The 13,799-nt window shown below is 34.1% G+C and overlaps 1 protein-coding gene across 4 annotated transcripts in view; it reads left to right on the forward strand.

Moving 5' to 3' along the window:
* Nucleotides 1-1,037: 1,037 nt before the first annotated feature.
* The window catches only part of LOC143246367 (leucine-rich melanocyte differentiation-associated protein-like), a 28,170-nt gene continuing 15,408 nt past the window's right edge, over nt 1,038-13,799 (forward strand). Inside the window, exon 1 of one of the 4 annotated variants that reach the window (XM_076492950.1) lies at nt 1,038-1,161. In XM_076492950.1, coding sequence (XP_076349065.1) covers nt 1,117-1,161 — 45 coding nt within the window. In that variant the 5' untranslated portion in view covers nt 1,038-1,116. Of the gene's footprint in view, nt 1,249-10,779; nt 10,837-13,799 lie in introns of those variants that run through there. The other 3 variants (XM_076492949.1, XM_076492948.1, XM_076492951.1) reach the window with 3 other exon arrangements.

Here is a 13,799-nt window from a genome sequence, read left to right on the forward strand (position 1 = left end):
TGGTATGTGTGCGAACTTTCAACGTTAAAAACCGGATTTCGATACTCATAGCCCATTGTGTAGTTTTGTGCTTAGCTTCAAATAAACAAACACTGCGCTAACTAGCCGGTGACTCTGCGGTAAGACTATGGGTTTATGACGTTACAACATCAGTTTCGACGCTCATTAACACTGTCAGTGCCTGTTTCTGTATGTGAAATAAGCATACATTATCGACAATATATATAGGACTTCTTCACGTGATGCTTTTCAGGGACAATACGTCATGTAAAAGTGGTTGCTTTCGTGCGTAATAACAAAATATACAAACAAGCACTGCACTAATATAAATACAGCTCTGGTGTGTGTTCGAAAGACGGTCAATATTTACAAAAAGCGTTACAAATATTACTCTGTAAATCAAAATATATGATATCCAATAAGTAACGACTGTAAAATCTTTTAAGTTGTACACTTGTAACAGTTTCTGTTTTAAATATAAATAAAAAGAGAAAATAAATTCCCTTATATGTCTTGATTCAATTATTTAAAAGTTAGTGACTGAAACTGAAATATTTTGCTGGAGTAGTAAATGTTCTCTCATTTACAGATTTTAAAACAAAGTTGTGTGTTTAATAAATAAACCATAATTCATATTTATTATTTTTAGAAGTTGATTTTACTACATATATACATATGCATGTGTATAAGTAAATAGAGCTTAGAGATAAAGCAAATAAAAGTAGACATATCATTAATGATGCTTTGCTGTATACATTGTATTTTTTTAAATATTGTAATTCATCCATTCAATATAAATTTTCATCAGAAAATTATCTTCAATTAATTTGCAGAGAGGTAATAAACAGTTTTTTTCTTATAAAATAGATTTAATTATGCGAACAAAATTATGTAGTCAACATCTTATAGATTTCGTTTGGGTGTCTGTTTTTGTATGTGAAATTAGCATGCATTATATACAACACATGTAGGACTTCCTTCACGTGATACTTTTCAGGAACAATACGTCATGTGTTCCATATACGCATTCTTAATCCACCGCCCAATTCCACCCGAACAAAGACTCGATCACGCTGAAGTGATTCACCTTATCACCTAAACGATTTTAGCCGATAGATGTCGTCACCTAATATGGCGGCGAACAGAAAAGTCGATTTAACGGTAAGCTCTTTGCATACCAGTCCAGGAGAAAGTAGTTATAAAGAAAACCAGTGTAAAAGCAATATTATATACTTGGAAAATGGTCAGGTAAGATAATTCCTACTTATAATTTGTTTGATTATTTCGTTTTATTTGATTCAGATTTTGTTTCAATTGACACGTAGAAAATTACGTAACTTTGTTTACAAGTCTCGTAACCTTACGTAGGTATGCAGTTAAACTTGTTTTGTCGTGGTTATGTAACACGAACATTTTCGAATTGATTAAAATTGTGTTGAATCAGCCAGACGTTTTTATTGGTGATGAGCAGTTCTATTCATTCTACAGAATGGATTCATAGGATTCAGTTTAGTGTATAAGTCGATTCAAAAGATTCGATTTATTAGAACAAAATTAACACATCTAGATTAAAGCACTCAGTTATGAAAGATTATTTGAAGAGAAAATGCCCGAATGTACAATATAAAGTTGATTGTTTAGGTAGCTGTGCTTCTCAAACATTAAATCAAATATTATTTGACAAATGACTACACGTTATTAAAGTTTTGGATAAAACATTAGAATATAAACTATTTAACACAGTCTAACCAACAGTTTAACAACCTTACAAAATCCAATCTGCTGGAACTACTGAAGACGAATTGAAAACACGACATTGGTCGTATATACTTGTCGTGGTACTGTAAAACCAAAAGTTGTGTCTGTAGTAATACTAATGAGAGTTATTATTGTTATTTGTTAATATTATGATGAGGATTCAGTGTGTATATTTTAGTTCGAAACTCCAGGATGATTACTGTACCAGATGCGTCAGAGTTTGAATCATATTATGAACTTATTTTAACGGTCATTTTCCTTCTCCTATCACGTAGTTTGTTTATCGACTCAAACGGGACTCGATTCCCATTAATTCACTCAAAAAACGAGTGAATCGTTGATGAACGACACATTTCTAATTATGATATGATTACACTTAGGATGATGAATGCTTTAATTAATAATCCTCTGAGTACATGAAAAAAACTAATGCTGGCTCGTTCATCGCTTGAAGCTTTAATGTCATGTATTGTCTGTATTTCTTATAAAAAATCTGCGTTTCCTCAGCACAGTAGTTTGTGAACAAAGATATAAGCGTAACGTTGTTTAGAGACAGAAAGAGAAAAACGGAGGCTCTTAATGCATATATCGACCAGCGACTTCGTTTAGAAGAATTTCTAAGAGAATTGCTAAACAGTTTGTTTGTTTGTTTGTTGTTAAGCGCAAAGCTGCACAATAGGCTACTTGAGATGTAACCACGGATATTCAGAAGTGGTTTTTGACATTGTAGGCCTTCAGCTATGCCTCTCATTCACAGTTTAATAAAGAAGAAGAAAATGAGAGATATGCGAGTGATTAAATACATGTATATTGGGACATGACAAAGCATTATTTACCTCGGAAACAAAATAACAAAAACTGTTAGAGCAACTGAATAATTAAGTGTAATACATTGCATGGTTGTGTAACCGATGTTTCTTATGTTTACTATAATTTAGAAATTATATTAAGATGTTTTAGATAAGGGGTTTGAGAAACATGATGCCACATTCCTTTAAGGTGTCTGTTTCTTTCTTAAGTGAAATTTAAACAATTATCTTTGCATGTACTGCAATGCTAACTCACAGTGAAACTACTTCAAAGATCGCAGCAGAAGAAACAAGCGCTTATTTTAAGTTTTATGAAATGAATAGTTTAGGGTAGCGTGTATTTTAAAATATTTTAAAAAGCGGTAATCCAACTTCTAAAAACTATGTTAGAAAAATACACCTAAAGTTAAGTAGTGGTTTGTGGAATAACTTACTTTTATTTCTTGACTAAAGTTTACAAAAATGTCGTTTATATGCAAAAGCCCTACCACAGTGGTACAATGGTAAGCCTGAAGGCTCATAGTGCTAAAAATCGAGTTTTAATACATGTGGTGGGCACAACACAAACGCCAATTATGTAGCTTTAAAGCAAACGATCATACACATAAACGCTCATTAACAATAAATTTGACCATTCAATGGGTTACGTAGAGGGCTTATATGCTAACCTTTGGGGCTAGACTTCTGTAGAAGGCGCAGCACAAATAACCCATTGTGCAGCGATGTGCTTAAGAACAAACAAACAGTAACACATTTTAACGAATCTTGAAGCAATGTTCAGTAAATGCCTGGAATGTTCTGTTTTAAAAATCATAAACATGCTTTCGTATGTAGCTTTTATGTAATATTAAAACAAATGTCAAATCTGTGATGACGAGAAAACCCACTTGCAGAGAAAAATATACATGTAAACCTGACGATGACAGAAGGTCGAAACATTCTTCGCTCATCTACATAGAGTTTTCTCTATCCATACTACCCGTTTTTATATATATAAATGTAAAATCTTTCTGAACGGTAAAGCATCTTCATTTTGAATGTATAAGTCATGATGTACACTAAAATGTATTAAATTTAATAATATTTAAGGTTTCGCTAAAAACATCACAGGTCTTCTCTGAAGAGCAGGTCTCGTAGTCTGAGGGCCGCAGGTTCGAATCCCCGTTGCACCAAACATGCTAGGTCTTTCAGCCGTGGGGGCGTTATAATGTTACAGTCAATTCAAAACAAACCAATCTCCTTATATGCATAGAATAATTAAATTAATAAAATGGTTATAACTTTGAGACACCTACAGTTTTATCTATGATTGAGAAACTATGAATAGGTTTCACAATCAGTATGAAACTCCTGCTAGAAGTTAGAGTATTTACTTTTCTATTTTATATACTCTGAAACTGCTAAACCTCAAGCCCGGCATGGCCAGGTGGGTTAAGGCGTTCGACTCGTCATCTCCATGGGTCACGGGTACGAATCACGGTCGCACCAAACATGCTCGTCCTTTCAGCCTTGGGGTTGTTATAATGTATGGTCAATCCCATTATTCGTTGGTAAAAGAGTAGCCCAAGAGTTAGCGGAGGGTGGTGATGACTAGCTGCATTCCCTCTAGTCTTACACGACTAAATTACGGACGGCTAGCGCAGATAGCCCTCTAGTAGGTTTGCGCGAAATTCAAAACAAACAAAGCTAAACCTCCTTTCTGAGTGGCACAGCTTTAGTGAAAGGTATTTTATTTCCAAGTATTAGGTTTTAAGTATGGGAACTTTAAACATCCTGAGGAAAACCGCGTATGATTTTCTCAGCATGGATAAGGATGTATTAACAAGAAAATCTGATACAGGGTTGACATATTAGGAAAAATATTACAAACTGGACTACTTTCAATCCGCTGACGCTATTAAATGTTCTTGTTGGGTTAAATTATATTTTTGGGGCCTATTCAAAATCTTCCTTCTACGTCTTTTGTTATGAAATCACAAATTTTCGTTAATGTTGCCCCCAACCCAATGGCACAACAGTATATTTGTGGATTTATACTACTGGAAACCGGGTTACGATAGCCTTAGTGGGTAGAGCACACATAGCCCACAGTGTAACTTTGTGTTTAACTTTAACTAAACAAAAAATACTGCAATTAAATAATAATAATTAGAACTTCTTTAGAAGTTTTTTTTTTTAGAAATATATTAATTTTATATTTAACTAAAGTTACTGATAACAAAATAAACAAAAGAGGGTCTACCGGACGCCTAACAACATATTAATTTCACGTCATAATACATTCGAGAAAAGTCGTTGATTTTTGATGGATTTTAAGTGCACAGACGAAAAATTCATTAGGATTAATCTGTCTAGTAATTGTACGATAAGTAAGAACAAAAAGTTAATTAACGTTGCTAATTTTCTCAAGGGTTATTTTATTCTGGTTGTATTTCATGAAGCACCTGTAATTTGTGCATTACTGCTCAGTAGTTTAGTGTGATTCAATGTCATTTGTTATCAAACACAAAGCTATGTTAAGGGCTATCTGTGCTTTGTTCACCCTGAACATTGAAACGAGGTTTCTAGCGGCAATGACCACAGACATGCCGCTGTGCCACTGCGGAAGGGTGATGGGGGTGGTTAGAGTGATTAAATTAAAGTTAAATAAGGAAATAAAGGAAGTTGGGCAAAGTATACCAAAACATTTAAAATAATTTTGTTTAAAGATCCTTTAATTTGAAATCTGATTCAGAAAATAAAACTTTGATTTTTACTGTGCTTCATTATTTTTATGACTTCTATGATATTCCAGCGGTTATATTATTTGGTTGAGTCATAATAACAGTGTTTGTTTTGCAGTGGATGACATGATCATATAATTTACATGTCTAGTTAGTGCAAAGTTTTCAGTCATGTTTTTAATATTTCTTTTATGTTAATTTTCTATAAATTTAAAATTTATTCCAGTTTTATCAATGTATATACCATCACAATAAATTTTATAAATACCCGTTTTCTCCATTGAACTGATTTCATCTGCAGTTTTATTTGATATATACCCAGTATGGCCAGGTGGTCAGGGCGCTCGAATCCTACTTTGAAGGTCGCGGGTTCGAACTCCCGTGACACCAAACATTCTTTCCTTTTCAGACGCGAGGTCAGTATAGCGTGACAATCTATTGTAGGTGAAAGAGTAGTTCGAGAGTTGGCACTGGTTGGTGAAGATTAGCTATCTTTCATCTAGTCTTACGTTGCTAAAATAGGAGCTGTTAAAAGGTCTTTAAATGGAAATAAGATTTATGAAATTTTGACATAACACGTGTGGTAAAAACAACATTTCTATTTAATCAAATTTTGTTTTAGTTTACTTGATCATTATTTGTAACTTTGTTAAATTTTCTCACAGCTGTATCAACAGTGTTAGGTGAGAAACCTCCATCTAACAATAAATATTTGATTAACAACAGTTCATTTTTAAAATCTCTTAAGCAGAACGTAGCTTTAAAGACTTGTAAACATAAGGGTAAGAAGGTGACTCTTTTGTGACTTTGTATAACACGATTCTTCTTGTGGTGACATGGAAACAGGAAAATGTTTTTGACAAACCGTAGTTTCTAACTTATCTTTGTTTTTACTTAATAAATACGACCAAAAACGGTAAAATATTGTTTTCCTCAACCATACAAGTAAATTAAGTAGCGGGTTCAAGACATTTAAGTAGTTAGTAAGAAACAAACTAACACTATTTCTTTGTTATATCTCCAGACCACGAAAATGTCATTGTCATACCGTATATTTGGTTTAAGTTTAGTATTATATAAATCACCTGTTTTAAACCTATTCATGAAAGGGTCACAGAGAGATAACGGAGAACCTATAGTCACTCCTCTCACTGATCTTATTATTAAGTTGAATAAAAAGTGAATTTTCTGCAGACGTTTTTGTTAAATTTGTCATGTCTAAATTGTCACTGACTGTCACAATATTCACTCTTAATTTGTCTTCAAAACAATTAATAGTGTTATCAATAGGTGCTTTTCTGAATAGTGTGATACAATATCAAAAAATATGAGTATATTTAAATTCACTTTATTTTTTCTGCAAATTCTCTTAAATTTTCAATTGTATAATGTTTTTATAACTCAAAAAATAATATTCATATGGTAAAAATTTAGCTACATTGTAATAGGATGAAGCTATGTTAGATACTATAAGTTTATAAGTAGCTCCTATTTTGTGAAATTTTCATAAAGCATAAAATCTTGGAATTACAAAATCACCTACTGATTATATGCTTAGAGAAAGTAATAACTGATTTAATAGGTCTGCTCTTAGAAGCGAATCTTACATGGATCTATAAAAGCTGATTAATGGTGGGAAAAACCAATATAGATGATTTCTCTTTTCGTTACTCGACGACTGGCAAGAAACAATTGCGTAAATAGGATTCTCAATCAATGGGATTTTCTGAAGATTCATTTCCAATCTGCCCGCACAATTTTCAACAAACATGTAGCAAAAGAACTTCCATGACGTTACAAATGAATCACATCTTTACTTTTATGAAGCCTCTACTGAGTGATTTTGAAAGGTTGAATTTGGTTTTTCAGGAGGAACGAAGATAATTTCATTCTATTATGTGAACTAGAAAGTTTTAAAATTTCAATGCTTCGAAGAATCTTTTATTCTCAGAATGTAAATCTTGAAGTAGATCTGCAGTTTACTTTCATTTTCCTTTCAGTTAAACAAGTATGTTTTGGGTATGAGCTCTAAGTATTGTTAATGAGTAAGCTAAAACAGATGGAACCATCAATGCCATTCAAAAGTTGTCAAATGTTTTTGAAACACGTATGCACAAAACTACTTGCTCGCATCCCTGAAAATAATGAGTCTCTTAAGAAGATAAAAAAAAAGAAACATGTCACCTTACATATGCTTGAACCACAGTTGTTCTCTTGTTCAGTATGTAATTGGAAATGTAGAAAACAAATAGAGACAGATACTAAATTTGGATTGGATTTTGTTTTTCGGGTGTCGTTCCTTCTGACAGATAATGATTTGGAGCAAGGTAATTCCCGTTAAATATACGGTGGGAGGCCTCTTTCTAAAAGAGGTTTCACTCTTTGCATTAACTATTAACTGCATACAGTTTACTCGTCAGCAACGCCACCTTTGATAGGATATTTTCTCGAGTATCCTCAACCAATACGAAATTAACAAATCGCATGGGATTTAATCTCCTAACTTCAATTTCTTTAATCAAAGTGGTATTCAAATAAAGAAACTACCATTATGTAAGCTTTGATTCCTCTTCGATTACGCTGAAACATACCACTGATATACATGTGGAGAGGAATGTATAGAGGGCGAGAAATTAAGCTCATTATAGCTTTAAATTAAAATTGAAAAGAAATGTGAGTAAAATAATTATTATTTAAATTATATATATATATATAGTGAGCAGTTTTTTTATCTTTCGCTACTTTTTTTTTTGTACAACCATCTGTCAACCATGATCTGGTACTAGACATTTGGTGAACCGTGCATAATGATTCTTGGTTGTTAAAATTCAGATAAAATTAACAAATACTGTTGAAAAGATGTTTTCTTTTGTATTTTATTCTGAAAATATACTGCTAGGATTGTGTCTAGTATAAATTAAATGTAATGAATGACTTTTGCTTCAAACACAAACTCACATATTTGTGATCAACATTCCTGAATTTTTAGTTTGTTTGGAATTAAGCGTAAAGCTACACAATGGGTCATCCGTGCTCTGCTCACCATGGGTATTGAAACCCGATTTTTACCGGTGTGAGTCTACAGACATACCGCTGTGCCACTAGAGGGCAATAACATTCCTGATAACATAAGCAGCAGAACATCAGTTTTTTGTAAACAAATGAATACCTGAAACAGTGACACTCCTCCATAGCCCACTCAGTTCTACGAATTCAGTATCAGTGACCTGCACACTGGGTTTTAAGGACCATTTTGCAGCTTCACTTGAGAATACTGTAAAACAACTGGAAGTTTGAAAGAAGGTACCGTTGACAGGTACTGATATTCTTGATTCGTTAATAAACCGGGTTTCATAATTATCAAATTATGTTGATACTATCGAGCTGGTTGATTGATTGGTTTGGTGTTTTATGGCGCAAAGCAACTAGGCCATCTACGCCACTATCGAGCTTGTGGTCCTTCAGGGCGGCGAGTATTTAAAAATCCTATGCTGGTGTGCGAGTGGCTCGTCTATTTGGTCGTTCTGTGAAAGTGTTGATTAGTAAGTGTTTGGCGAATTTGACGACGAATGCGGGGCAGATGAGTCTGGGTTAAGGGATGGTGATAGACTGTTGAGGATCAGGTTTGTTGTGAGTTCTCGGTGTTTCATGGTAGAAAATTCTGGTGTCGGTTGGGTTTGGGTTGACTTGTCTTGATGTTTGATTTCGGCTATAGGTGTAGTCTGGGTACTTTGGTCTTTTAATGTTGTTTATTACAAACTATAAATTTGGGTATGCTGGTTGGCGACGGATGTTGTTCGGTAGTAGGGTGGAGGGAACATGGGAGGTATATTGATTAGTGTTAGGAAAGGCGAGGTTTTCGGTTCGGTGATTCTTCCTCGTAATGATAGAGATCAAGAGAACAGCCGTGTTGAAGTTTAAAGTCCGCTATCCGCTTTTGATGTTGTTACAACTTTTATGAAATTAGATGGCGATCCTGATTTGAATAATGGGATTGACTGTTTACTTTAAAGGCAATCCTAAGTGAAAATTACGTCTTGATCTTTAGATCTTTCCTTACGCAGCCCAGTACGCTAAACATTATATCATGTGCACAAACAAGGAATATTTGTAGAAAATAGTACAAGACCGGCAGGCCTGACATAGCTTGGTGATTAGTACGTTGGACTCGCAATCTGCGGATCAGAGTTTCGATTCCTCTTATCGAACTTACTCACTTTTTCAGTCGTAAGGACCTGACAATGTGATGGTCAATCTCACTTTCGTTGGCAAAAATAGCTCTAGCATTGGCGGTTGGTGATGCTTAGTAGATGTCTTCCCTTTAGTCTGTAATGTCTAAATTAGTAATGGCTAGCGCAGATAGTCATCTAGCTACTTTTGCTTTAATTCAACAAATAAAAAGTACGAGAGGACATCATTCTAGCAATATTCAATGTTGTCGTCATTGTTATCGATTTATCTTGACACTTAAATTAGTTATCACAGCACGCGACGGCTCCTCACGAATGACATACTTTACTTGATGAATGATAATAGATCCACAGCTTAAGAAGAATACACAAACCAATCCAATTTTTTTGGTGGACCAGAGGTACGTTTTCGGACGTACAACGCTAAAATTTTGGAAACGATTTCCCATGGTGGACAGAGTGCAGATAGCTCATCGTGTATTTATCTATCTGTGCTCTAGAAAATACCAATCTTGTATTTACTCTATATTTTAAGGCTACGACCGAGTTCTTGATATTGCTATATCCTACCATTAATGTGGGTGCTTCCAGTATAGAAAAACAACAGAAACCGTGGTTTCCACATTCATGCTACTCGCATCACATTACTGTTGAAGTACCCGATGAAATTATTCCATTGGTATTGTTACTCTGAATACAAATGAACCAAACTAACACACTTAAGCATCTGTGGCTAGTATAGACTACGTTAGTGTGTCTCGCCGTCTGTAGAATGTTTGTACTAGTTTTGTTTTTCTACTTTACACACCATAATAGTATTTGGAATTGTGTGATATACCACAAGTAGTTTTTCCAATACTATCGAATTACAACTCGTTTGTTTGTTGTTAGTCGCAAAGCTGTAGAATGGACTATAATAGAGGGGTAGGTGGCATGAAGACATTATATGCTAAACAAAGTAATAATGATCTGGTTTAATGCATTTCTGTATGGTTTAGTACCTTTAGTGTTTATTGTATTATGTTTTCTCTTATATTTGTACACTTCGTTCTCTCATTTTCACATAACCTTCAGATATTTAAACCTGATACGTCAGCTTGACGTCACCGTCTATTTATTGTGTGGATTCTAAATGTGGCGAGTTATATATATAAGCGATGTAAATGAATTATGTAAGCATAATCAATTTTTTCCCAAGGTAATCCATAAACTGAAAGTGACGCATTACGTGTTCTTGGGTTTAAAATAGTCAGGTTTATGATACTTGCCAATAGAGTGTTATTGTAACTTACAGTTAAAGCACTAGATATAGTCATGGAATTCTGTCCTTCATTACAAGCTTTCCACATTAACATGGTAAGCACCTAATTAGGTTTTAAAACCATTATTACTTCAGACGTCCAGTACCAGATACTTAGCATCAGAAAGCTATAATTTTTTTACGCCTTTGTTGATTGATATTTTAATTTTCAAATAAAATTTATTTAGTAAAAAAAAGTTGAACGTAATATGTCGATATTGTGATACGAGTTTACTAATAGGTGTCATAGTATACTTGATATGATTATTCATAGTGCTATAAATTGTTAATTCGAATATGAACATTTTAGTAAACAATATTTGGCTGAATTATAAACGTAGGTTAGAATAAGTAAAGTGGAACTTGTAAACGTTGACAGTGAAGTATTAATTTGATTTAAGCAACTAACTCGTTATGTTAAGTGACTAACTGTAAGTTTATAATCTACATTTACAGGACCGCTATAACACAGATTTAATATTGAACAACTATTTTGGCACTTTTTCAATTTAATGATCACTACCGTATAATGCACGTTTAATTTATTTAACGAAGTTATCAACGATAATTAGTTTGTTTGTTTTGTTTTTTTTAATTTCGCGCAAAGCTACCCGAGATATATCTGCGCTAGACGTCGCTAATTTAGCAGTGTAAGTCTAGAGGGAAGGCAGTTAGTCATCACCCCCCAGTAGCCATCTCTTGGGCTACTATTTTACTAACGAATAGTGGGATTGAACTTCACGTTATAATGCCCTCAGGGCTGAAAGGGCGAGCATGTTTGGTGTGATGGGGATTCGAATCCGTGACCCTCGGATTACGAGTCGAACGCCTTAACCTACCTGGCCATGTCGAGCCTCGATAACAAGTACACTCGCTTATTTATGAGCTATAATATAAATCAATATCAAATTTGGATCTGCTTTCGGGGAATTCCTGTAAAAGTGTTTTCGTAAAATATCCGGGTTCTGTAAGGGGGCGGGTGAAGAGTTTTAGATTTTTATAAACATCTCGGATTCGAGACTATTTGCTTAGTGTCATTTATAAGTCTGTGCGACCAGCGGTTTAGGAGTTACGTGACAAACACACACACACACACACACACACTAAATCATATTATATGGAATATTTACGCTCTTCAATCTGCCTGATGGATGCTAGTTTAAGTGATAAACGATATTGCTACAAGTCCGAGAAATTGTTTCATAATAGCGTAATTAAAATTTTTGAAAATATGTACGATAGTAATAAGTTGTGGACAGAATATGAAGAAAGTGTGAAATGAATTCCAGTAAATTAACCTCAAACTGATTCATACAAACGTTTAAACTATATAAAATACAGCACTAGTAAATCAGGCCTACTAATAACTGGAGGTTCTCTGGCGTAGGTTAGTATTTCCCAACGAGTTGCGACAATTAAATTACAAAGAAAGAGACAAGACACACATTTACCCAAGAACAAATGTTTATTATCACTTCCACAATCTACAATACCAGTTAACAACAATACAAAATACTAAATAATAAAGGTCATAGCGTGTGTTCTGGCGTGTGACTGACAAGAGCTATTGAAGACTTTAGTAGAGAAACTTCTGACTGGGCATGTAAATAATCCCAGTTATGAATTAATTTAAGTGAGATAACGTATAAGAAAAAGGTGTCTTAAAATGTGCCCAAATTTTATTATTTAACTAAAAGGGATGATTTTGTTTGTTTGTTTGTTTAGAATTAATTAAACACAAAGCTACACAGTGGGCTATCTAGAGTCTGCCCACCACGCTGATCTAAACCAAGTTTCTAGCAGTGTGAGTCTGCAGACATACTGCTGTGCCACTATGGAGGACGAAACGAAATAAAAAACATATGTGATGTCCCTATACTAAAGTGTGTAACAGCCCTTTCCACCACAAAATATTCGTACACATCATAAGTTTGTTTTCAGATTTAGAAATTCAAGTGCTGTATATCCCTTGTACTTAATGACATTAAAAAAAATGGGGTTGTGGATCAAGTTGGAGAAACAGAGCCATTCAAAAAGAGACTTGCAACAAGTCGTTACCCAGCAGTGATAAACAAAGTGTGACTTTGCGTAAGAGATGAGATTTCACTTACACGGAGGTTATGAAAAAAGCCATCTACGTGCCCCAGGCAACAGTAGGTAACATGTTTAGAAGAATATTTGTATGTAAATCAGATCAACATGATATGAGGTCACCAAAATATGGTTTCCATTCATTTCTCACTTTCAACCTTGCATACCTTAATCAGCAGGAGAATGGAATGGATATTCATCCTATTCCGTCGAAAATATACCGTTCAAAACACCAGTTTTTTTTTTTTTTGTTCAATGGATTGTTGAGATGGACACTGAGAAACCGACGTCAGAGTACACTAGATTGACTGTAGAAAGCATGCAAGAAAAAGTGGTATGCTTTAAACATTACATCTAAGATTTCCAAGTCTGTCAGCTCAAAATTAGAGTATGTGCAGATATTCCTTATGTAGCTTTTGTTAACTTTTGAAACACCTCAGCTGTAATTTGTTGTCCGTTCGTAAAAATGAAAGTTTATAAATAATATAGGCCTTGAATAATAATATTCCGTCAGTTGAAAAAGACACAATTCAGATAAATTCAATGAATAAGTTAAGATACATAGATAATATAAATTAATTTTTGCAATGTTTCAGCCACACGTAAATCGCCATGCAGAGTAACACTATTATTAAAGTACTGCCTAGCGAAAGGTGTATGTCAGTAATGTTGCATTAAAGTTTGTGTTTATACGCAGTTGTTACGGTAATTTTATTTCTCTGAATTTCTTGTATAGATCGCCAATCCGTAATTTTTATATTGTGATATGAGCAAGAATGCCACGTGTGATACCGTTTTTTTTTTTTTCTGTAATGTTGTTAAACTTTTCGTAACTTATGTGTAATGTTCGTTCAGTTATATCGTTTGTTTTCTGCCTCTGCTAGCTAAAGGATTGTTTTTTTTTTTTTGTGAATTTTGTGCAAAGCTA

This window comes from Tachypleus tridentatus, chromosome 3 (genome assembly GCF_004210375.1).
Source record: "Tachypleus tridentatus isolate NWPU-2018 chromosome 3, ASM421037v1, whole genome shotgun sequence".
NCBI lineage: Eukaryota > Metazoa > Arthropoda > Merostomata > Xiphosura > Limulidae > Tachypleus > Tachypleus tridentatus.